The 26,939-nt window shown below is 36.3% G+C and overlaps 1 protein-coding gene across 8 annotated transcripts in view; it reads left to right on the top strand.

The window, feature by feature from the left end:
• The window catches only part of VPS13B (vacuolar protein sorting 13 homolog B), a 626,384-nt gene that overhangs the window by 15,243 nt on the left and 584,202 nt on the right, over positions 1–26,939 (top strand). For 7 of the 8 annotated variants that reach the window (XR_009449565.1, XM_059672116.1, XM_059672115.1 and 4 more), the window contains exons 3-7: positions 169–289; positions 4,605–4,772; positions 10,740–10,921; positions 17,235–17,409; positions 18,833–19,101. Coding sequence is in view for 7 of the 8 variants with exons in the window: in XM_059672116.1 (XP_059528099.1) it covers positions 169–289; positions 4,605–4,772; positions 10,740–10,921; positions 17,235–17,409; positions 18,833–19,101 (915 nt within the window). In the remaining variant the exon portion in view is untranslated. Of the gene's footprint in view, positions 1–168; positions 290–4,604; positions 4,773–10,739; positions 10,922–17,234; positions 17,410–18,832; positions 19,175–19,904; positions 20,657–26,939 lie in introns of those variants that run through there. The other variant, XM_059672121.1, reaches the window with a different exon arrangement.

Raw genomic sequence — 26,939 nt, 5'->3', positions numbered from 1 at the left:
TGGGACTGGGGCTTCCCTTGCAGCCCTAGCTTCGTCCAGAAGGACGTCCAGCCTAATTAGCTTATTACGCTTTTATTATTATAGATCATTTTCTTAGTATGGTATCAAATAAGAATTCTTGTTTTCTAAAGGAGGTCTTACTTGCTGCTTTCTTTAAAATCAATATAGGATGACCATGAAAGCTGTGGTTCTAATTCTACCAACCCTAGTACTACTGAGAATACAAAATCATCAGTGAAACCTCGAAGAATTCAGCAGGCTGCTCCCACAGATCCTGATTTGCCACCAGGTAGCTTCTCATGGGCTTGACAAAGCCAGCATTTCAATTATTATTAATTGTTGTAACCCTTTGTAGAATTCACACTTTCAGTATTCTTTAGTGCTATGAAATATTTAGACTGTATATGCATGTGCATTTGTTGCATGAATTTAGAACAGGTAGAATCCAGAGCCCTCAGGAATGTCTTTCATTTAAACTTTGAATCTCTTTTGCAGTAGGTTGTTCCTTACGTTTCTTTTTTATGTCCTCTCCTTGAAAAAACTTGCCTCTGATTTCCCACACATAGTATTTTTGTCCTCCTGACTTCTTCTTTTTTTTTTTTAATATATTTTATTGATTTTTTACAGAGAGGAAGGGAGAGAGATAGTCAGAAACATCGATGAGAGAGAAACATCGATCAGCTGCCTCCTGCACATCCCCTACTGGGGATATGCCCGCAACCCAGGTACATGCCCTTGACTGGAACCGAACCCGGGACCCCTTAGTCTGCAGGCCGATGCTCCATCCACTGAGCCAAACCGGTTTCGGCTTCCTGACTTCTTGATAAACAGAGGAAAGACACTAGATTGTTTGGAGTTTCTAGAAACTATAAAATTCAGTACCAGAGACACTGAGTTTTTTAATTGGGAGAGACCATTTGTTCTATTTTCTGAAAATTTTATTTACCTGGAACAGTAGTGACTTATAAAAGTTACTTGATAAATATTTGACACATTGTTTGCTGGTAGTTTTTATCGTGCGCTAACAGGTGGCGCGGGCCATTTTTGCTAATTTTTTGTGCAAATGGCAATGTTCAGTAAAATTACGATAACTTTAGTTCACGTATTTATACATTACCTACATTCTACCGCTAGTCTATAAAAAACGTATTAATACGTGTCCCGCGCTCTACTACACTGGTAGAATGTATAAATACGTAAAACGTATAAATACGTTTCCCGCATACAATGTGTTAATGAAGAAAAAAAACAATGATCATTACATGTTAGTCCTGTGGCCAAAGCATTGCTGTCTTTTTACAATTAGGAATTGTTTATTAGTTACTTCTTTTTTATTTTATCTATCAGTCACTTCTATTTTCTGAGATGTAGGTGACATTGGTATACACTTGCTCTCTGTGCCAAAGGTTTGAAGGCTTTCTGCTGGTTTTAACCTAGTTAATTTTTGTCAGTCTTCTGGCACCATGTGCTTTACCTCTAAGAGGCTGGTATTAGGCACACAATTTCATAGCCCTCCTCCCTCAAATTTATGTTCTAAGTTAATTTGAATTGAACATTTTAAACTAGTGTTATAGTGATGTTAACACTGATGCTCTGTATTCTTCAGAACTCTGTACCTAAAAGGCCTCAGTAATATCTCTCTGACTGTAGAATAGATTAATTGCTATAGTTGGAGAAGGTGCCAGAAGATATTTTATTACTGAACATTTCTAATTCTACTTAGAGTAGTGTGGTGGTTTTGGAGCTTTCTAAATTTTTTCTTGCTAATTAACTCCTTGGGAAAAATTCCTGGTGTTTTAAATTAACCTGTAAATTAAATTAAACTGTAGCTTTTTCTTATTTATTAATTGGGCAACCTTTTTACCCCTCCAAATTTCTAATAACATATACCCCCCAAACTTATTCTACCAAATCCTGGCAAAGAATAATCAGCTTTAGGTTTAACATTTGAGTCTCATTCCCTTTCCCCTTCCCCTTTCCTTTTTCTCCTCCCCTGAGGATATTTTTTTTAATTGATTTTTAGAGAGAGTGGGAGAGAGAGATGTGAGAGAGACACATCAATTGGTTGCCTTCCATACCCCCCCGCCCCCCCCCCCCCCCCCGGAGGTGGGTATCAAACCTGCAACCCAGGTCTGTGCCCTTGACTGGGAATTGAACCTGCAGCCCTCTGTTGCGAGGGCCATTGCTCTAACCCAGGGGTCCTCAAACTACGGCCTGCGGGCCACATGCAAATACAAATATTGTATTTGTTCTTGTTTTGTTTTTTTTACTTCAAAATAAGATATGTGCATGTGCATAGGAATTTGTTCATAGTTTTTTTTAAACTATAGTCCGGCCCTCCAACGGTCTGAGGGACAGTGAACTGGCCCCCTGTTTAAAAAGTTTGAGGACCCCTGCTCTAACCATTGAGTAACCGCCAAGGCACATTTTTCTTCTTCTAAGAAATGACTTAAGAAAAATTTAAAGCTTTTGTCAGTTGTGAATTTCACAGATAACAACCTTCTATGGGCTAACTTGCATGTACTCAAAATAGGTGCCAGATTTTTAGTGATTTTTTTTAGAGTCGGTATTAGAATTTATACTGATATCCAGAATTGGGAGAAGTGGTCTATCTTAGGAGCATAAAACATAAAAACATAAACGTAACATAAAACATCCTATTTTTAGTGGTATAAAGCAGAGCTGTGTTCTACCTGAACTACTTGAGGTAGCTTTTGGATTAACATGTGCTTTTCTGCATTACCTAATAGAAGGACTCATATCCTCTTTTATGCTGACATAAATCACAGTTAAGGAGTTGCTTTAGGAAGTAACTGAACTTGTTGGGCAATTACTGGGAGGCACAGCAGCTAAACTTAATCTTGCAAAAGGGAAAAAAAAGGATGATTTGAGAATCCAGTTTGATAATGGTAAATCATTTTATTTCAAGGTTAAGTCATATGTTTATTTGAGGACTCATTTCTGGTAACCTTATATTGCCCAGGAATTATATTAATTTTCTTTCATTAAGAGGTGAATTCTTGCTCTCAGAATTTTCTAGAGCAAAGTTTTTTGTTTTTCAGTATCTGTGTTTAGTATTTTAGAGTTTGAACATTTACATTAATCCAGAGATGCTTATTGAAAAATGTTTTGGTGTTGCCAATAGTTGTTTTACACCCCTGAAGGTTGAGTGACTTTCTAATAGGCAAAGACTATGAGTCAATATATAATCTTTTCATTGAAAGCTCTATTCTTGATATCTAGAACAGTCTTTTTCAGATTATGATTCCTGACCAATTAGGGTATTATGAAAGCATTTAGTGGGTCATGGTGTGAATTTAAAGAATATGTGGCATAGAATAGAAAACCTGGTAGCGTACATCATGCAGTACAGGGTAGTAATATTTCAAGAAACTTTTGCGTATGTGTGCGCTTGTGCTGAGTAATGATGTAATATTTCTTACTGTGAGAGGGGTCAGAAGAGTTTGAATGTGACTGGTTTGAAGCATACAGTTTCATTTCAGTTAGTAATATATAAGCCAAGACCTTGAGTTATTACTAATAATAACAGTTTTGAGTTTTGAACTTAGCATATCCTGTAAGATATCCTGACAATTCATATTTAGAGACACTTTTTAAGGTTATATCGTTTATTCATTTTGCCTCTTAGTATTCTCTATACTTTATATCTCTGTAAAGTGATGCTACTTCTAAGCTAGGAACTTGGATTATTGTAGCTTTCTTAGAACTAAGTTATTTGATGTGGTGTATCATTTATTCCATTGTATAGTCACTGTTATTTTGACCTTGCATTTTTAATAAGGAAACATAAATAGTCTTCTGTAGATGTAGTTCTTTTTAGATATTGGGTTCTTTTATTTTGATGAATTGCCTTATTCATCTCAACTTTATCAGTATTATGGGAAACTGAGGAAAAATATTTAAAAATGGATGAAAAATCCATCTGTAGTGAGTGTTCTTTCATTGAAACACAAACCAGAAAGAATATATGCACCCCTATGTTCATAGCAGCGTTATTTACAATAGCTAAGATTTGGAAACAGCCCAAGGGTCCATCAGTAGATGAGTGCATAAAAAAACTGTATTACATTTACACAATGGAATACTATGCAGCTGTAAAAAAGAAGGATCTCTTACCTTTTGAGACAACATGGAGGGACTTGGGAGAGCATTATGTTAAATGAAATAAACCTGTCAGAGAAAGACAAATATCCCATGATCTCACTTTTTGTGGAATCTAATGGACAACATAAACTGACAAAATAGATCCAAAGACATGGATGGAAGTATGCAACAGACTGAAGATTCTCAGAGGGAAGGGTAGGAAGGGATTAAAAGGTTTCCAGTAAACGTGGTTTCTCTTGGTATATGAATACTTTATTATATAGAACTTCGCTGTAATAGTGTTTGTTTGGCTGAATCTTCTGCTTATTAGCTGTGTTACTTTGATAAACCTGCTTACCTATCTAAGTGTTAGTTTCTTCTTTGCAAAATATGCTGAGCTTACCCACCTTTTATGTACGTTATGCTCAATAATATTTTAAGAAATAATTATTTATTGACTGACTTGTGGCTAATTGCATTCTTTTTTTCCTGTATTGTAGGTTATGTACAGAGTCTGATTAGACGAGTTGTAAATAATGTAAACATTGTTATAAATAATCTCATACTGAAATATGTTGAAGATGATATTGTCCTTTCAGTCAACATAACTTCTGCAGAATGCTATACTGTAGGTGAATTATGGGATCGTGCATTCATGGATATTTCTGGTGAGTAAATAATATCAAGAATACTATAGATTCTCCTTTATTGAAACCATTTTTTTGGATTCTAAACCTTTTTTGGGCCAGCTGGCTCTTAGATTGCCGGGGTCCAGCCCCAGCGGGTCCAGGGGTCCCCAAAGGTGTAGACGGAGTCGGCGAAGAAGGAAGGACACGGAGACAGCGTTCAGTTGATCAGTAGCCTAGCCAGGATCTCTAGCCAGGATCTCCAGCCAAGTTCTGCTCTGGATCTCCAGAGAGGTTCTGGTTAGGATCTCCAGCCAGGTTCTGTGTACATGTTCCCTCGCTAGGTTCTCCAGGTTCTCCAGCCAGGTTCTGTAGCCATGTTCCCTCGCTAGGTTCTCCAGCCAGGTTCTGTCCAGGTTCTCCAGCCAGGTTCAGTCACCAGGTTCTAGTCAGGTTCTCTTGCCAATTTCGGTAGTCAGGTTCAGTCCAGGATCTTTTGCCATGTTCTCTCGCTAGGTTGTGTCTCTAGGTCCTGAGGCCAGTTTCTGTCCAGGATTTTTTGCCATGTTTTCTCCAGCGAAGTTCTTCTGTCTCTAGAGAACGTTCTGTGTAGGTTCTGTGCCTAGGTTCTGTCTCCTAAGTTCTTACTTCTAAGTTCTGTCTCTTGCTGTCTTGTTACATCTATATTTATACCAGTTGATTCAATCCTATCAATCTCTATTACAAAGGTTAAGGCGTTTCTTATCTCCATTCCAGGGAGTAAAGATTATGTAGCTTAAGCATGATTGTTCGTAGTTAAAGTGATTAATTACCCGCCTGGCACTTAGTTAAGAGGTTTTATTCCCTCCCTAACTTCAGGGGAAAATCCCTACCTGGGGAAACAACCTTTCTCAGAGACCTTGGTTAAAACACATAGTGCCAAGAAGGTGAGCAAACATATTAAGAACAGTATGCCATATATGCCAGGTCCCTTGAAACAGCAAGCATGGACTGGCTCCCGGCATTAGATGAATCTAATGAAAACTGTAGGCCTTCAGACTGGGAAAATGTACATATGTAAAATCTAGCATGCAGTTATAGGAGGTTAATAGAACCTTAGATTAAGAAATCCCAGACTTTTTTTGTTTAATATTTTATTTATTTCAGAGAGGAAGGGAGAGGGAAAGAGAGATAGAAACATGAATGATGAGAAAGAACCATTGATTGGCTGCCTCCTGCATGCTCTCTACTGGGGATCGAGCCCACAAGCCATTCATATGCCCTTGGCCGGAATCAAACCTGGGACCTTTCAGTGCACAGGCCGATGCTCTATCCACTGACCCAAACCAGCTAGGGCAGAAATCCCAGATTTTTAAAAAATATTTTTAATTTTTTTCTTAGCTATAACATGCTTATTTCAAAGGTGATATATGATATTTACAATGCTGTGGGCTATAGCAATAAAAACTGAATTATATTAAGTTAAAATTTTTAATGTTTTTGAAGGAGGAAAGAGTATGTTGCTTTCACATTACTTGGTAATGGCAAACAATATATCTGACTGATTTATGTTTTAGGTTTCTATATTCTAGAGTACATATGGGATTTTTGGATACTCCTGAAACCTCCTTTAACTATTAACATACTTTACTCTCCTGCTTATCTTAAAATATCTAAGTAATAATACAATTTTAATCGCTACCATTTATTTATTACTATTTTATTATATTCCATATGCTAGGCACTGTATTAACATCAAAACTATAGTTGTGAAGAAAATAGACACTGCTTATTAGTTTTATCAGGAGAGATGTTAATTAACATTTGTTGATAAATTATATATGTTCTGTTAGAGTAAGAAGTGTATATTTTTGGAAAATATTTTAAGGAGACTATTGTGAACTCCTTTTATCTGTGACTTGCCATGATATATATTTCCTAAAAGTGCTGGCACTAATATATAAGAATAAACTCAAAACGGATTAATGACTTACCTCTAAGTTGCAAAACCATAAACATACTAGAAAAAAACATAGGCAGTAAAATGTCAGACATTTCTCTTAGCAATATTTTTGCAGATTTAGTTCCTTGGGCAAGGCAAACAAAGGAACCAATAGACAAATGGGACTACATCAATCTAAAAAACTTTGTGCAGAGTAAAAGAAACCATCAACAAAATGTCTCCCATCCAAGTACTAACCAGGCCCGACCCTGCTTAGCTTCCGAGATCAGACGAGATCGGGCGCGTTCAGGGTGGTATGGCCGTAGACCCATCAACAAAATGTGAAGTGAGCCCACTGAATGAATGGGAGAACATATTTCTCCCATTGATACATCTGAAAAGCAGTTAACCAACAATGAGGTATCACCTCACAACCGTCAGAATTGCTATCATCAGTAAATTAACAGAGGGCTGGCAAGGATGTAGAGAAAAGGGAACCCTTGTGCACTGTTGATGGGAATGCAGACGGGTGCAGCTACTGTGGAAAACAGTATGGTGTTTCCTCAAAAAGTTAAACATTTTTAAATAGAATTAAAAAATTTGACCCAGTAATCCCACTTCTGGGAATATATCCCAAGAAACCCGAAACACTAATTTGAAAAAATATATGGACCCTCGCCCTGCTGGTGTAGCTCAGTGGATTGAGCACCATCCCATGGAGACTAAGAGGTCTCGGGTTTGATTACCAATGAGGGCACATGCCCGAATTGTAGGCTAGATCCTCAGTAGAGGGTGTGCAGCAGGCAGCTGATTCATGTGCCTCTCTCATCGATGTTTCTATCTCTCTCCTCCCTTCCTCTTTGAATTCAATAAAAATATTTAAAAAAATGCACCCTTATGTGCATTGTAGCGTTATTTATAATAGCTAAGATCTGGAAACAGCTCAAGTGTCCATTAGTAGATGAGTGGATAAAAAAGCTGTGGTCCATTTACACAATGGAATACTATTTGGCCATAATAAAAAGGAAATCTTGCCTTTTGTGACAGCATGGAAGGATCTGGAAATTATGTTAAGTGAAATAAGTTATATGTGGAATTTGATGAATAAAATAAACTGATGAACAAAATAGAAACAGGCTCATAGATACAGAGAACAGACTGACAGCTGTCAGAGGGGAGGAACATTGGGGGTCTGGATGAAAGGCGAAGGGATTAAGCAAAAACAGCATATATACATAATACTTAGGGACTGACAACAGTGTGGGGATAGCCCGAGGGAAAGGGGAGTAGGAGTAGCTAGAGGTGAGCAAAAGGGGAGAAAATCAGGATGGAAAGAGGCTTTGTTCAAGGCCATGGGCATACGATGCACTGTGCAGAAGATGTTTTGTTGAGTTCTACACTTGAAATCTGTTTGGTTTTGTGAACCAATAAATTCAATTAAAAAAGTACAAAAACCCCCAAACTATGAAATTGTATACTGTATATATCAGCAGTATATTTCAGTAGGAATTATGCTTTAATAACACTGTGAAAATGACTCTACATTAGAAAAAAAGAAAATTTACAAAAAAAACAATAAAAACCCCCAAAGTGCTGGCACTAAAGTTAGGCTGCCTGCATTTGAATACTGGCTCTTCCACTTAGTTCTAGATGTATGACCTTGGGTGATTTAGTTTACTTCTGTTTTTCAGTTTTGTCATTTGTAAAGTGAGGATAAAAAGGAGCTTCTTTATAGAATTATTTTATTAAATACATGAGGGCACTGAAAGAACTTATAAAAGTTTTCTGTACGTAATTAATTGCTCAGAAAGGGAGCTGCTATTATTATTTACATTTATTTTCTCTCATTCTCATAACAACTCCATAAAGTAATGATATCCTTTTGTAACTGAAACGCAGGTTTGGCTGCCTATCACAAGAGAAGAGGTTTATTTGGGTGCTGGGACCTGGCAGAATGGTGGACTCCTGTCTCGACCATCTCTTACAGGGTTAGGGAGGGGAGGGTTTTTTTTCTGTTCAGTTATCTTGCTAACTTTTGGCGTGCTGGGCCCTGTGCATTTTAACTTTTGGCACTCTTGGGTTCTGATCAGTCATCTTTCTAGCTTTTGATGTGCTCGGCCTCTTTCTAGCTTTAACTGCTCAGGCTCTACCCACTCATCTTTTTAGCTTTTGGCACGCCCAGGGTAAGAACCTACCCCTGTGCCATGTGGGCCATTGGGGAAGACTCCCTGACTGTCTATTGTAACACTTTCTTATTCATTTAGTCATATATTCATTTGCTCATTTTAAGTCCTAGTTAAAGGATAGGAACATGAAATTGAGTCTAAAGATTATTTGACTTGCCTAGTTAAGGTATACAACTAGCAATGAGCAAAATTGGAGTACAGTTTCATTTTTGTGTGTTCTCCAAGCTTTAGTTTTCACATTTTAAAAATCAATAATAGCCCTAACCAGTTTGGCTCAGTGGATAGAGCGTCGGCCTGCGGACTCAAGGGTCCCAGGTTCGATTCTGGTCAAGGGCATGTACCTTGGTTGCGGGCATATCCCCAGTAGGGAGTGTGCAGGAGGCAGCTGATCGATGTTTCTCTCACATTGATGTTTCTAACTCTCTATCCCTCTCTCTTCCTCTTCCTTCCTGTAAAAATTCAATAAAATATATTTTAAAAAAATCAAGAATAATCCTGATCTCACAGCTCTGTTGTGAAGCATAAAGAAGAGTGTATACAAAGGCCCAACCCAGTCTTTGGTTTCTGTATATAATATCAGTAACGAAGTAATTTAATAATATACTATGTAAAATGAAATATATGGTAAGTTTGTGTATTTTTTTAAAAGACAAATTTGAAATTTATTTGCTAATAAAACTTTACTGTTTCCACACATGTGCATACTCCTTAGTTTTTCCTTCTTAAAAAGTTAAATCCAAAAAAGATAAGGAAATTAAAGGTTGAATTAATTAGAGGTTGTCAGGGTATACTCAAAAATAGTGTTATCAAATAATGCACTAAAGCATACTTATTTTAAATTAAGGCATATTTTATTGTTTTGAACATTCCCATGGCCATAACATGGAGTAGCTAACTTAAAATCACTGACCAAGTAGACTTGGGCCAGATATTTACCTAGGAATTGCTTATTAGGAATAAAAGCACTGATTTGCTAAAGGTTTCATTTTCTAGTTTGGTATTTTACCAGTAATTGTTTCATTTTTATTGCCTTGAATAAAACCTTGGTACTGTTATTGGTAATTTCTTCATTAGTTATTATCTAGAGCAGTGCTAGTCCATAATTTTTATGATGATGGATATGTTTTATATCTTTATGATCCAGTATTGTAGCCAATAGCCACATGTTTCTGTTGAGCACTTGAAATGTGGCTAGTGCAACCAAGGACCTGAAATTTTATTTTCATATAATTATAATTAATTCATGTATAAATTTAAATAGCTATGTATCAGTGGTTGCTACCATGTTGGAGAGTGTAGGTTTAGATCATAGCTTATCTTCAAGTTTTTTAGTGTAAAATAAATATTAAATGAGTGACTACTACTAAATGGTTTCTCAGGTATTTTAGTTTATTACTAGAGGCCCAATGCATGAAATTCGTGTAAGAGTAGGCCTTTCTTCACCCAGCTGCTGGCACTGGCTTCGCTCTGGCACCTGGGACCTGGGCTTCCCTTGTAGCCCAGCTTCGTCCGGAAGGTTGTCCGGTGTAATTAGTATATTACGCTTTTATTATTATAGATTATTTAATATCTCGTTGCAGATAGCAAAATATAATGCAATTTTCCACAATTTTTGTCTTAAATTTGTAGGTTAGGTGTCAAGCAAATTGGGGATAAGCTACTTCATTTCTTTGGTCTCTATTTAATTCTTTATATAGAAAATGAGGATTTTTGTGCCTATTTTATAAAGTTGTTGGAAGATTTAAAGGATATAATGAATGAGATGTTCTTTGCATAGGTTCTGGCAGCATATATTTAATGCTCTATTAATCTTATTTGCATTACTACTTGTACTAATAAATAATAGTTGCCTTTTTTCTGTAACTTTTTATTTTACTTAAAATGTTTTCCTTTCTTTTTTAGCCACTGATCTGGTGCTGAGAAAAGTTATCAACTTTTCAGACTGTACAGTTTGTCTTGATAAACGGAATGCTAGTGGCAAAATAGAGTTTTACCAGGACCCTTTATTATATAAATGTTCCTTCAGAACTCGTCTGCATTTTACGTATGATAACCTAAATTCCAAGATGCCGTCTGTTATTAAAGTAGGTGTTTCTTTTTCTGGTAGTTGATTTGTATGTCTCTATTTTGTTTATTGGCTCCTGTGCATGCTAATTATTATTAAAAAACTAAGAAGAAATTAACCTCATAAATGTATATGCCATTTATTTTTATGCCATTTGTTTTTATACAAAAGTTTTAGTTATATTTATAAGTTCTATTTTATATTAGTTATTATATTATGTTTATAACATTTTGCATTATGTGTTCTAGAAGAGATACTTGGGGACCTATTTTTTTTGTGTGTGTGTGTATGTGTGACTTTAGTTTCCTTTTTAGTTTGTCCAGCTGTTTATTAGTGGCTTTTTTTCTTCAAGTAGTTAGAGGAGATCATATAAAAAAGTATTTTTATGCTCACAATGGACTGATTATCAGTCTGTGTTTAAATTCTTATAATTTGTTTAGCATGGCCGGATGGCTGTAGTTATTCTCTCTTCTTTTTCTTCCATAAATTTCTAAGGCTTGATTTGCTAACCTGATATCTTATTGGTTCAGGAAATATTAGCTTTTGACCTTTGGTTTCAAAATGTAATTTAAATCTCAGACTATGGGAATTTTTCAGGTGAAGTTTTTTGATACATATGAAAATTTGTTGTTCTCCAAGAAATTGGTATGATTATCAATGTGTATAGTGTCAACTGTAAATCTTTTGTCCTTTGATTACATAACTGTTTTCTAAACCTCCATCTACTAATGTATCTTTGAAAAAGAATTCCCAAAGTGATTTGTGATCTTGATAACGAAGTTTTAATGTGAAATGAATTTTTATTATTGAATTACATGCCTCTGAATACTCAAATTTTGTAATGGAAAAGTGAGCCCTAAGTCTGAATATAGGTATTGACTACTGTGCTTGTTCGGGTATGGCTGCATGAAGTATTATTTTTACATTAAAAAAACATGTAAAACTTTTGATTTTATGTAGCTCTCTGATACTTAAATTTATACATGAAATCCACCTGATTTTCTTTGGTAGTGCTCAGTCATGAGTGCCCCACCCCCCGCCCCCCCTGCCAATGTGTAAAGTGGTTTGTTTAAGTTCTGTTACTTATCCCTTCTATATTTGAAATTAGCTTCTTTGGCCAAGATAACCATGGAAGAATATTAATTCAGTAGTATTGTTACTTCTGTCTCAGGATAATGGGCTTACTTTCCATCTTTAGTCTTGAACCTGCTAGTAAAGTTGAAGAATGTTAAGGTGGATCCAAGATATATTTTGCAAACAAGTAATGGATACATGGAAGCCTTACTGTATAAAATTATCTTATTGATCATTAGTACAACTTTAATTGTATGTTCTAGGATGTAGCTAAATTAGAGGAAAGTAAAAATAAATGAACTTGAGGAAAATTAGTATTGGAATTTAAGTAAGTTTGTGTTCTCAAAATTGACATTTTATTATACAACACTCCTTAATATAAATAAGCTTGTTGATACCAGTACAGGTGTATGTGTTTTTTGACTCTGGTAATCACTAAATATAAGATAACATATTATGCTTAACTGAAATAAAAGTTTGCGTTTTTTTTTTTATTAATACTATGTGTTGTGATGTAAGATTTACCATTTTGAATTAGCCCCGTCAGTCCTCCAACTTCTAGTCCTAAGAAATATGGACATGGTTGAACCTCATTGATCACCTCAACGAGGGATTTCCCAAAATGTTCCAGATACGCTAATTATTTGTGAAAATCTCTCATGTATGTTTGTTTAAGTGTTTTTTTAGTTTATTTATATTTTGAGTAGGCTTTTTATGATTTTTCTATCTTTTGAGAGAGAATTTTATAAGGGTACATAATTAATTTAACATTTCCCCCATTTTTGAAAATTTACATTTTTTAGTTGTTTTTTAGAGGAATAAAAGTTTCCACATTTAGCTTTGAACACATATCTGATTAATTTCTTAGGAATGATTTCTGTAATTGCAAATATCATATTGAGGGACTTAAACTTTTTTAAGACCTGTGATCTATATTATAAAATTGTTTCCAGAAAGGTTTTACCAGCATAAATGCTCATGCACATTTAAGTGAGTGCTTATATTACACACTTGTGATCTTTAAGTATGCTCATGTTTTAAAACTTGCCAATTTATTGAGCAAAAAATGTATATATTTTAATTATTTATTTGATTATTAGTTAAGTTACATTTATTGAGAATATGTTCACTTATAATTTGCTTTTTGAAAAATCCATTTAGATTTTTTTTGGTCTATTTTTCTACTGGCGATTAATCTTACTGATTTTTTGGATATATATCATATAAAAATATACAAAATATATATTTAAAGATACATATTTTAAGTATGCAGGATGGACAAAAGTAGGTTTACAGTTGTGAGTACGTGAAACAGTTTATTCCTATATTATTAATTACTGTATATTCCATACGAACAACTGTAAACCTTTTGTCTCACCATATATATATATATATATATATATATATATATAAATAATAGATAGATAGATAACTCTATCTATCTATCTATCTATCTATATAAAAGGTTGATTTTTTTGTCATTGATTTTGCTAAGATTGTTTATCACTGTTGCCATACAATATTTAAAAGGATGTGGTGAAAATTAAAAAGGGAACTGCCTATGACCTAGCAATTCCACTTCTGGGTATTTTTCTGAAGAAACCCAAAACACTAATTTAAAATTATATATGCACCCCTATGTTCATTGCAGAGTTATTTACAATAGCCAAACTATGGAAGCAACTAAGTTTTGATCAGTAGATGAATAGATAAAAAAACAGTGGTGCATGTATACAATGGAATATTACTTGGCCATAAAAAATGAGATCTTACTATCATTTGTGATAACATGGAGGGTATTATGCTAAGTGAAATAAGTCAGATAGAAAAAGACAAATACCATATGATTTTACCAATTGTGGAATCTAAAGAACAAAATAAATGAACAAACAAAATAGAAACAGGCTCATAGGTGAAGAGAACAAGCTGATGGTTGCCGTGTGGGGGGCGGGGTGGGGAGTGGGGGTTGGGGGATGCCAGATGAAGGGATTTAGAAGTAGTTACAAAATAGTCACAGGGAAAGTTTAGCATAGGACAGTGGGTTCTCAACCTTCCTAATGCCGTGACCCTTTAATACAGTTCCTCATGTTGTGGTGACCCCCAACCATAAAATTATTTTCGTTGCTACTTCATAACTGTAATTTTGCTACTGTTATGAATCGTAATGTAAATATCTGATATGCAAGATGTATTTTCATTGTTACAAATTGAACATAATTAAAGCATATTGATTAATCACAAAACAATATGTAATTATATATGTGTTTTCCGATGGTCTTAGGTGACCTCTGTGAAAGGGTCATTCAACCCCCAAAGGGGTCGCGACCCACAGGTTGAGAACCGCTGGCATAGGAAATATAGTCAGTGCTATTGTAGTAACTCTGTATGGTGCCAGGAGGGTACTTGAACTATTAGGGGTGGGATGGAGTGGTCACTTCCTATATAATAAAAGGCTAATATGCAAATCAAGGGAACGGCAACATGACCGGTTGCTATGACATGCACTGACCACCAAGGGATAGATGCTCAATGCAGTAGCTGTCCCCTGGTGATCAGTGTGCTCCCACAGGGGGAGTGCCACTCAGCCAGAAGCCGGGCTCGCAGCTGGCGAGCACAATGGTGGTGGTGGGAGCCTCTCCTGCCTCCGAAGCAGTTAGACATCCCCTGAGAACTCTTGGACTGTGAGAGGGTGCAGGCTGGGCTGAGGACCGTCCCCCCGCCCCGAGTGCACGAATTTTGTGCACCGGGCCGCTAGTAAATTATATAATTGTCCCGTACACCGAAAGGTTGTGGGTTTGATTCCTGGTCAGGGCACTACCCAGGTTTTGGGTTTGATCCCTGGTCAGGGTTAAGTGTGGGAGGCAGCCATTCGATGTTTCCCCTCTCACATTGTGATGTCTCTCTCTCTCTTTCTCTCTGTGGTGTGTGTGTGTGTCTCTCTCTCTCCTTTCTCTAAAATCAATATAATTTGTTTGAAAATTAAAATTATTAGATAGACCTAAATTGAGGGACAGTCAACAAAATACCTGACTAGTATACCTCAAAACTGTCAAGGTCATTGACAAACTAGAAAAGTCTGATAACCTGTCACAGACCAGAGGAAACTAAAGAAACATGACAGCTAAATGCAAGGTGGCTTCCTGGATGGAATCCTGGAAGAGAGATCAGACATTAGTAGAAAAACTAATGAAATCAGAATAAAGCATGGAGTGTAGTTGACAGTAATATACCAATGTTCATTTCTTAGTTGTGACAAAAGTACCACTTGGTGACAGAATGTTAACAATAGGGAACTGGATGAGGAATATCTGAGATCTCTCTCTATGACCTTTGCAATGTTTTTAGAAGTTTACAACTATTTTAAAGTAAAAATTTTATTTTTAAAACATTTAAACAAAATAAAAGGATGTGGAAGAGAAATCTTAAATGAAGAAGAGGTTGACAGGTCTGTCCTGCACACTTCTCCCCTTCTTTCCCTCCTCACCATTTTCTTACTTCTGCACGGTCTGTTCAGTGTATGATTTTAAGGCCAGTTTTAAGAAATCTGTATTCTTAGTTGAATATGGCATTTATAACCCTCCCCCCAATACAGCTTTCTTCACCTTCAAGTACAAATTTTTTGTCTTTAGTTCTAAAAATATAATGATTACCATTATTTCTTTTTCATGTTTCATAGACACTCAAATACCAGTGAGTCAAAATAAACCTTCCAAGAAACTTGACTTTATGGCTTAATTGGTTCTATTCCATGTTTATATAACAGCAGGAAACCATTATACTGAGGCTGTGTTTAGATTCCATTGATGTCTCTTTCTATGAGGAGAACTTTGATTGACTTCTATATATCCTATTTCCTAGTAATTAAACTTAATACTTATAATTGATTCATGTTATATATTTTGTCATGTTTAAATCTATTACTTAAAACTTGTTTGAAAAAATTCCCAAACATATATTTCCCTTGTTTTTTCATATTTGGCTATCAAAATTTTATTATGTTCATATTTCCATAGTTAAAATTACTAATATTCTCTCCTAACATGTTTTTAGGGTGTGTGTGTATTCTTTTTGGTTAATATAGCTGGAAAGAGTGATTAAAATTTTACTAAAATTATATCATGAAACTTTTATTCTTGGTTGTGACAGAGGTCTTCGTTTTTTTTTTTTTTGAAGGGGAGGCAGTACTACCATACTCTCAGCATTATAGAGTGGGTGCAGTAATCCTCCCTTATCTACAGTTTTGCTTTCCATGGTTTCAGTTACCCTCAATCAACTATGATCCAAAAACATTAAACGGGAAATTCTAGATATAAACAATTCATAAGTTGTTTTTTAAACCTTTTAATTGAATTTATTGGGGTGACATTGGTTAATGAAATTTTATAGGTTTTAATTAAAATATAACCTCTCTTTGGCATACAATAGTATGGTGATTACCAGAGCAACGGAGGTGGAGGTGTGGGGAGGGGTTGTGAGGGGAAGAGGGAGAGGGGTAAATGGAGAATAAAAGGTAATGGAAGGAGACTTGACTTGGGGTGGCGAATAATTCATGTTTTAAGTTGTGCACCGTTTCGAGTAGTGAGATGAAATCTCACTCCATCCTGCTCCATCCTGCCTGGATGTGCATCATCGCTTTGTCCGGCACATCCATGCTGTATATGCTTCCTGCCCGTCAGTCACGTAGTAGCCCTCTTGGCTGTCAGATCCACTGTCGTGGCATTGCAGTGCTTTTGTCCAAGTAACCCTTATTTTATTTTAATGGCTCTTAATTGCAAGAGTAGTGATGCTGGCAATTTGGATAGGCCAAAGAGAAGCCTTCAAGTGCTTCCTTTAAGGAAAACATATGTATGTTTAGGAGAAAGCATAGGATCTATAGGGTTCGGTACTAACTGGAATTTCAGGCATACTCTAGGGGTCTTGGAATTATCTCCAGCAGATAAGTGGGTACTGCTGTATTTTGGTTACATAACTTTCTTTCTGAAAATCTAGTGTGATTATATCTTTTTATTATTTCTATTTGTATTTACATCATTTGGCTTAATATAGTTTCTATCTAAAGTTTATTGATCAGAGCAAAATTTGTTTAATTCCTAAGATTTTAGAATAAACTATTGTTTTGGCTTTAATGTTAGAAATGTTTGGGATATTACTATTTCTCTTATGCTATTCCAATTAAGATTTAACGTTTCTCTCCCTATGCTAAAAGATACGCCCTTTAAAAATGATTTTGTTGGTGTTTTTATTTTTTCAAAATACAGATTCACACCTTAGTAGAGAGTTTGAAACTTTCTATCACAGATCAACAACTGCCTATGTTTATCCGTATAATGCAACTTGGGATTGCTCTTTACTATGGAGAAATAAGCAATGTTAAAGATGGAGAAACTGAAGACTTTACCTGTCATAATAAAGATATGTCAGGAAACATAACAGGTAAATATAATAAAAATTTATTTTAGAACTGTTGTTCTTACAAAGTGTTTTCATAATTGTGAAACTTCAAAAATACATTAGATTGAACTGTACAGTTCTAATGTGGTGGCATTTTATTTTGGTTGTTTGGCACTAATTTGATTTTTTTCCTACATGCTTGATACTATTTTGATTTTCTTTTTTCTGCATGCTAAAAATAACTAATATTTCTAATAGGTAAAAGTGTTCAGAATGTATATTATACAAAAGTTAAAGTAGTGCAACCTCGAGATTTCCTAGTAAATTATTCTTTTTTAAAATATATTTTTTATTGATTTTAGAGAGGAAGGGAGAGAGTGATAGAAATATTAATGATGAGTCATTGATCAGCTGCCTCCTGCACGTCCCCTACTAGGAATCGGGCCCACAATCCCGGGCATGTGCCCTTGAGATACAATAATGTTAAGAGACTGGTGGAATTTGTCTTTACAAGATGGAATAAGAGCAGCTGGAATTTAAACCTTTAGTCTCTGTTAATTTCTAACCAAATAAAAATTGTTTGCTATAATTTTTCATCTGTAGAATAAGAAAAGATACTAATTTATGTTACATGCTAATAAGAGTCATCAATGCTATTATTTTCTTTACAATATATAAGAATAATTTCATTATAACATTTGCTTTCATCCTTTGGGGTAGTTATTTTTTGGGGGGTGTTCATTTTGCCCAGAGTAATTGCCATTCTCTCTCTCTTTTTTTTCTGGGTGCATCAGGGAATCAGGAACTTTTCTTGTAGTTTTCTGATATTATGTTTCTAAGAAAAGTCAGTTTTTAGCACTCTAGCCTTATTTTTGGGAAGTAGGGTTTTTTGTTGTTTAAATTAATGAGTGAAATGCCAATAAATGAATTTATTAATTTTATTTATCAACTACATTTAAAATTATGTGGTAAAATAAAATTATGTGGTAAAATGCTTTCCATATAACATTAATTATGGCCTATGAAAGGAGAGTGAGCCTGGCCTGTGTTGCTCAGTGGTTGAGCATCAACCTATGAACCAGGAGGTTTGATTTCCAGTCGGCGCACATGCCCAGGTTGCAGGCTCAATTCTTCAGTAAGGAATGAGGAGGAGGCAGTTGATCAATGATTCTCATCATTGATGTCTTTCTCTCTCTCTCTCTCTCTCCGTCTCCCTTCCTCTCTGAAATAAAATATATATATATATTTAAAAAAAAGAAAGGAGATTGACACAATATAACATATAGAAACTTAAAGTTGGTAATGCTAAATTATTGGTTTAAAATAATAACCAATGTATGATTTGTTCATACTTTTTATGTAGAAAGAAAGATGTGGGAGATACATATTAACAGAATTTACCTTCCTAATTTTTTAAATTTAAATCCTTTTGACTTATTTAAAGTCATTTTATTTTGATTGATAGGTGTTGAAGATGAAACAAGAATAGAAATGCCTTATCCTTCTCAGTACAAAGGTCAAGAGTTCTATTCACAGCAAGAGGATGAACAGTCACAGGGATGGGTATCATGGGCCTGGTCATTTGTGCCTGCAATTGTGAGTTATGATGATGGTGAGGAAGACTACCTTGGAAATGATCCAACATCAACCATGCATCAGCAGAAATCTCAGACTTTGAAGGATCCTATTGTTTCTATAGGATTTTACTGTACAAAGGCAACAGTAACTTTCAAAGTAAGTTTCTTTTTTCTTGCTATTCATATCTCTCAGCTTAATGTTTACATTTTTATTTCTAACTAGGGGCCCGGTGCACGAAATTCATGCACTGGGTGTGTGTGGGGGGGAGTGTCCCTCAGCCCAGCCTGCCCCCTCTCAGATACTGGGAGCCCTCAGGCGTTGACCCCCATCACCCTCCAATCGCAGGATCAGCCCCTTGCCCAGGCCTGACGCCTCTGGCCTAGGCGTCCGGCCCGGGCAGCGGGGACCTACAGTGGCAGCGGGGGGCGCCGCGATCACGCGGGCTCCGCCCCTGCCCCTGCAGGATGCCTCTGGCCTAGGCGTCCGGCCCGGGCAGCGGGGACCCACAGCTGCAGCGGCCCTGCGATCGTGGGCTTCGCTTTAGGCCCAGGCAAGGGACCCCTAGCTCCTGGGACTGCCAGCTTCGACCATGCCCAGCTCCCATCGCTGGCTCCACCCCTACTTCCTGCTATCACTGGCCAGGGTGGAAAAGGCACCTGATTCTCTGATCATGGCTGGGGGCCAGGGCAAAGGCGGCCCCAGGGCCGCCTTTGCCCTGCCCCCCAGCTCTTAGCTCCCCCCTGGGTTTCTGATCACTGTCAGTGGCAGGGGGCTACTTCCTGCTTTCCCTTTCGCCTCCCTGCATTGTGCCTACATATGCAAATTAACCGCCATCTTGTTGACAGTTAACTGCCAATCTTGGCAGTTAATTTGCATATAGCCCTGATTAGCCAATGAAAAGGGTATCGTCGTACGCCAATTACCATTTTTCTCTTTTATTAGTGTTGATTAGGATCTAGCATAAAGTTTGTTTTACATTCAATAGATGTAAGATACATTCTACCAATCCTTACTTCATGTATAGGTCCCCTCATATGACATCTCTGAATTTTGGTGTCTTCTTAACTTCTTAAGGCCTTCTCCACTTCCCTTGTTTTTAAAAATCAGCTTCTTGAAACGTTTTTCTCTCCCTACTAAATCTTTTAATTGGCTTACAAAGATGCCTTAATATTTCCATTAAAAAAGAAATGCACATAGATGATCTTACTTTTACTCATGTACCCTTCCAGCTACTTTTTCTTCTCTGTGTTCCCTTTCATTACGGAATTTACTGAAAAGGGTTGTTGATGTATTTTATCGCCTTCCCACCTCTCTTTCACTCTTTAAGACAGTATAATTTCTTATCTTACTCTGTTTTTAGTAGTTTTTAACATAGTTTTTTCCACTTCATTAAGAAATACATATAAGCTCTGGCCGGTGTGGTTCAGTGGTTGGAGCATTGGCCCATGCACCAAAGCAGCGGTCACCAACCTTTTGGACTTCATGGACCCCCCATCCTCCCCTCCACTCTCCCTAAAAATCAGTGGGGGAAAAAAATTCTTGGGTGAGGATTAACAACAACAAAAAAGAAATGCATGTCAAATATATATTCAAAAGAGATTATACAATATATATTTTCAAGTTAAAGAATAATAAAGTGAACACTATTTTAAGAAAAATAAAATTTTATAGTATTCTGGCACCCTATGTGGTCTTTGGTCATATTTTGTCCTCTCTGCCCCTACAATATAACCTAATTTTAATTTTAGGTTATTTATTCCTTGGCTTTTTATAATAGTATTACTATGCATGTAATATTCTTGAACAGTATCTAATTCATTCGACAAAAATATATTAACACCATCTATGTGCCAGGCACTGTTTTGACTCTAGACTCTATACCATAGTGAACAGATCATGCTTCTTAAAACTTGAATTGTTATAAATAAATAAATAAATGAAGATACATAGTATGGTCATTGATGATACCGATTATGTAGGAAAAATAAAGAGAGGAGAAGAGGAATAGCAGATGCTTCCACTAGGTGTGAGGGGATTTGCAAATTAAAATTGAGTGATCAGGGAAGTTCTTAAAGGAAGGGATATTTAAGAAAAAGACCTGTGAAAGAGGGAGCTTTGTAGATCCTTGGGAATGAATATTCTGAGAATAGCAAGTGTAAATACTCCAGTAGTTCAAGGAACAGCAAAAAGTCCCCAGCAAAGTGAGCTAATGTGAAAGTAGTACAAAATCAGGTCTGAGAGGTAACGGGGTTGGGAAAGGTCCATAATTTATAATATTTTGTAGGTCATTTTAGGGATCTGTCATTAATCCTGAGTGAGATAGGAAGTTTTTGGACAATTTTTGGCATAGTAGTTATAGAATGATCTGAGTTATGTTTTAAACTGCATCACTCTGATTATATGGGAACAAAAGCAGAGAGGATTGCAATTTTCAAGCAAAAGATAAAATGGCTTGGGCTAGGGTGGTAGCAAGTGGAGGTGGTGAAAAGTAACTGGATTTTGGATGTTTGAAGGTCCAGAGGACAGGACTTCCTGATACATTTTATTGTGAGACATAAATGAAATAAAGACAATCAAAGGATGGCTCCTGAGCAACTAGAAGAGTTGAGTTCTGATTTTCTGAGATGAGGAGGATTGTGAGAGGATGAAGTCTGAGAGAAATATCAGGAGTTTTGTTTTGGGCAAGATTGAGATGGCCACTGTATATTCAAGTAGAACTATCTGGTTGGATTTATGAATTGCTTTCAGATTAGAGGTTTAGTCTGAGTATAAATGTAAGATTTTAAAATCAGGATTTTATTAAGACTGGAATCAGTGTAGATAGAAATAAGGAGAGATTCTAGGACCAAGCTCTGAGGCACTGTGATGTTAAATATTTGGAAAGACGAGGAAGAAATTCTGAGGGAAACTGAAAATAAGTGACTAGCGATGGAGGCAAAAAGCTACTAGATTGTCTGTCTGGAAGCTAAGTGCCATAAATGTTTTGAAGTGGAAGGAGGAGTAGGTCATTTGTGAGAATAGATCATTGGATTTGGCATTGTGGAAATGCTTGGTAATCTTGACCAGAGCAGTGATTTGACACTGGTGGAATCTTAGTTGGAGTTGGTTAAAAACAAATAGGAAGATTGGTGGGAATACAAAATGGTGCAGTCGCTGTGGAAAACAGTTTGACGGTTCCTCAATAAGTTAAACGTAGACTTATTATACGACCCAACAATTTTAATCCTTCTTATATCCTCAAAAGAATTGAAAATGGTCTGAAACAAATAGATGCACATACATGTCCATACATACAAAGTGGCCAAAAAGTTGAAACAACACAAATGCCCATCAAGGGATGGAGGGATACTAGCCTTTTCAGAGAATCATGGATGTTCTTTTTTGATGGTACACCACACTCATTAGGTGGTAATTTTTAAGGTTAAATAGCCTTTCAGAGACTCATGGATATTCTTTTTTGACGGTACATCAAACTCATTAAGTGGTAATTTTTAAGGTTAGTTGTATCTCTAATTCCTGGAAATTGCCTGATACATATTCAACAAATAAATATCTGTTGAATTAATACAGCCATCCATCATCTACCCATCCATTCATCATCCAGCCATCTCATTTGCTTTCTATTTTCTAAAATTTTTGGAATCCTCTTTTAGATATTGTTTTTTCTCCAATTTTATTTGTCTTTGTGTGTGTTTTTCTTTTTTTTCTCCATGGAAGCATTTTTCTGAGGGAGTAAAGTAGTATTCCAGGCAACTAGTTATATACTTGAAATATAGCAGTGGAAAAATGTCAAGTTTTTGGTTTCATGGTATTTTTAATTTAGCTTGAATTGTTTGTTAACTGCTTGAAATAATTTTTTTCCAATCAGTACTACAACTAAACAAATTATAACTATAGCAGATGGTAGATTAAACTATTTTAAAGTAATAGTCTTTAATAGTCTTTAAAGACTTTTGTAATTAAAATCATTTAGTATTTTCTAAAATGACAAAAGCTGAAAAATACAGAGAATAAGTTGCAACAAAAATTTTAGTCATGATTTGATTGGTTTAAAAGATTTATTTTGCAAATGAAGTTTGCATGAAAATGATAAAAATGCACTCATTAGTTGTACTATTTTAGCACCAGCATTTATTATTTTTGAATTATTTTATTACTTAAAATTAAGTTTTTATTTTATCATAAATTTTTAATTGAAATTCGTTGATTTTCCTTTTTTTGTTATTGTCTCCATTATAGATTTTAATTTTGTTATTTGAGTTTATCTCGCCTACCTCTCTTTTCATTACATTGTCCATCCTATACTTTTCTTAAAAAAATGTTTTTTCAATCACAGTTTACATTCAATACCATTATGCCCTAGCTTCAGACGTACAGCACAATGGCCAGACAACCATTCATTTCATAGAGTGGTCCCCCTGACATCCCAAACACACATCTGGCCCCAAAACAATACCATTAACCATATTCCCCATGCTGCAGTCCACATCCTTCAGAATTCACTGATTTACCTTTGACTAAACAAAAGGAATATGGATCAGTCTGCAATATTAAAACGATAAAACAATAAAATCTTTAAATGTAATTAAAAGCCAACTGTTGTCAATTATTAGATATATTGCCAGTTTTACATGATCCAAATTAGGAAGTTTTTAAAAACAAAACATTTTTTATTGTTTCAGAGAGGGAGGGAGAGGAGAGGGAGAAAGAGATAGAAACATAATGATGAGAGAGAATCATTGATTGGCTGCCTCCTGCACACCCCAGACTGGGGATCGAGCCTGCAACCTGGGCATGTGCCCTGACAGGTAATCAAGCCCTGACCATCTGATTCACAGGTTGATGCTCAACCATTGTTGATGCCAGGCAGGAAGTTATTTTTAATCTAAGTTGCTGAAGGATGTCAAGGATTGCTGGTAATTTTTCTGGTGATTTTTGCCTATTTTAAATGTGAAATTAATTTGGTATATTTCCGTTAACTTCATGGGTGAGAAAGAATTGTATTAAACTGAGTCAATAGGCATTTATATATAAAACTTGTAATAGACTTTTGGGACAATGTTTGTCATTAGTTAATATATTTTTTGAAAAATTTGCAACATTCTCTGTAAGGTTTCTCTAAGGGAAATATGTTGATATTTATCAACATTAGAGGAAAATGTTAGAATTCATTGTTCAACTTGTATTTGAAGAATGTATGGAATTAATTTGTGGTTCATATTTCGATCAGAAAACAAGGTCATGTTTCTACATTAGCATTCTGAACAGTTGATATCAATCCAACAAAAATCATGCCAAATTAAATGTAGCATTTAAAAAATAACGTTGAAAATTGTTCTTGTAATGTTTGAGTCCTTTTAATCAATTAATTGCTTGTTCTGTACAATAATTGCAGACAGCTGAAAGGTGATTAAGCTTAAAATATTCAGTTTTACTTATGCATTTTAGATTATGGAATTGCACTTGAAAACAGCAACATGTGTGTGTACCAGTTCTGGGAAGCATCCAAGAAACGAAGGCTTATATTATATAAAAATATTTTTGTTATAAAAAGTGAGAATAATTAGTTGATTCTCAGTATAAAAAGATCATATTTAAAATGATAAACTTTTTGGTTCAATAAATTCTATTTGACTAAGTTAAACATGTTTTTCTCTTTTTTATGTTGACTTTATATTTAAAGTTGAAGAATTTATATCCATTTCACAAGAATAAGGGGCACTGAATCATTAGCAATCATGGGCAGAATACCCTTTAAAAATTTTTATTTTGCAATAGTTGTAGATATACAGAAAAGTTTCAGAGATAGTACAGAAAATTCACATATACTTCTTACACAGTTCTCATATTGTTAGTCTCTTTACTTTTCACAGCACATCTATCTGTCAACCCCAGGATGCCAATATTAGTGCATTATTGTTGAATTCCAGACTTTAATTGAATTTCATAATGTCCTTTTTCTGGTACATGATCCCAACCAAGATACCACATTGCATTTAGAAAACTACCTTTTAAAATAATTTTTTTTAAATTAAATCTTTATTGTTCAGATTATTACATTTGTTCCTCTTTTTTCCCCACCCATAACTCCCCTCCTCCCAGTTCCCGCCCCACCCTCCGCCCTCACTCCCCACCTACTGTCCTCATCCATAGGTGCACGATTTTTGTCCAGTCTCTTCCCACATCTCCCACACCCCTTTCCCCCCCAAGAATAGTCAGTCCATTCCCTTTCTATGTCCCTGATTCTATTATAATCAACAGTTCATTCTGTTCATCAGATTATTTATTCACTTGATTCTTAGATTCACTTGTTGATAGATGCATATTTGTTGTTCATAATTTGTATCTTTACCTTTTTCTTCCTCTTCCTCTTCTTAAAGGATACCTTTCAGCATTTCATATAATCCTGGTTTGGTGGTGATGAACTCCTTTAGCTTTTCCTTATCTGTGAAGCTCTTTATCTGACCTTCATTTCTGAGTGATAGCTTTGCTGGATAAAGTAATCTTGGTTGTAGGTTCTTGGTATTCATCACTTTGAATATTTCTTGCCACTCCCTTCTGGCCTGCAAAGTTTCTGTTGAGAAATCAGCTGACAGTCGTATGGGTATTCCCTTGTAGGTAACTGAGTTTCTTTCTCTTGCTGTTTTTAAGATTCTTTCTTTATCTTTTGCTCTTGGCATTTTAATTATGATGTGTCTTGGTGTGGTCCTCTTTGGATTCCTTTTGTTTGGGGTTCTCCGCGCTTCTTGGACCTGTAAGTCCATTTCTTTCACCAGGTGGGGGAAGTTTTCTGTCATTATTTCTTCAAATAGGTTTTCAATATCTTGCTCTCTCTCATCTTCTGGCATCCCTATAATTCTGATGTTGGTACGCTTGAAGCTGTCCCAGAGGCTCCTTACACTACCCTCGCATTTTTGGATTCTTTTTTCATTTTGCTTTTCCGGTTGGATGTTTTTTGCTTCCTCGCATTTCAAATCATTGACTTGATTCTTGCGCTCCTCTGGCCTGCTGTCGGGCGTCTGTATAATATTCGTTATTTCAGTCCGTGTGTGCTTAATTTCTAGTTGGTTCCCCAATATAAGATCAAGGGTCTTATTAGTTTTCGTGTAGATCTCATTAAGTTTATCGGCAGCTTCTAAACAGTTCTTGAGAGACCTTAAAAGTGTGGTTCTGAACTCTATATCTTCCATTGACAATTTAGTCCTGTTTCTTTGTCTCCGCATTTTGTTATGCTTCCTTTGTGCCCCCCCTAGTGGTCTTTGTTCGCAGTCTTATAGATAAATCTTGATTGTTGTAGCTAATTCCAGGGAGGGTTTGACCTCCAGGCCAAGTGGCTATGAGAATCAGCTATGAGTGTCAGCAGTGAGAGAACTTCTGTCCTCTAGGGAGGTGCTAATCTAGCCTTTGCCTGAGGCTATCCGGCAAATGCCTCTGTGCAGGGCTTGGGCGGGGCGGGTCGCACAGGATCAACAGGGTGGGCCGGAGAGAGCAGTTATGGCGGCTCTCAGTCCTGTCCCCAGGGGCTCTGCCTCTCTGAGTCCCAGCACCCGCTGCAAAGCTCGGAGAGAAAGCTGCACTCGCTCTGACCGAAGCCAGACAGTCCCGCTTCTCCCGTTTGAGTCTGGGTCCCTAAAGACTCGCCCGGATCTGGTGCTCAGAGTCTGCGACTCCCTCCCGATTGAAAACAACAACCGCGCCCTCCGCCGCCAGCCCGCTCCGCGCACTCCGCACCTCAGAATTTGACTTCAGCACTGCGCCTCCTCTGAGTGTCCGTGTGCGTTTCTCTTTCCCCCTAGTTGTAGGACTTCCACTCAGCCAGCATTCCTGTGGTTCTGGGTGATGTCCCTTCCGTTTTTTGGTTTCACTTTTGAAGTAGTTGTTCAAAGCAGCAAACTCCGGCGTTAACCTATGCTGCCATCTTGGTTCTCCTTTCAAATTTCCCAAATCTTAAAATTGGCCTTGTTTCCATCAAACCATCATAATAATGACAGTTT

Source organism: Myotis daubentonii, chromosome 17 (assembly GCF_963259705.1).
Source record: "Myotis daubentonii chromosome 17, mMyoDau2.1, whole genome shotgun sequence".
NCBI classification, from domain to species: Eukaryota; Metazoa; Chordata; class Mammalia; order Chiroptera; family Vespertilionidae; genus Myotis; species Myotis daubentonii.
Note: the sequence above shows the minus strand (reverse complement) of the source record. Positions and strands in the feature narration are given on the sequence as shown.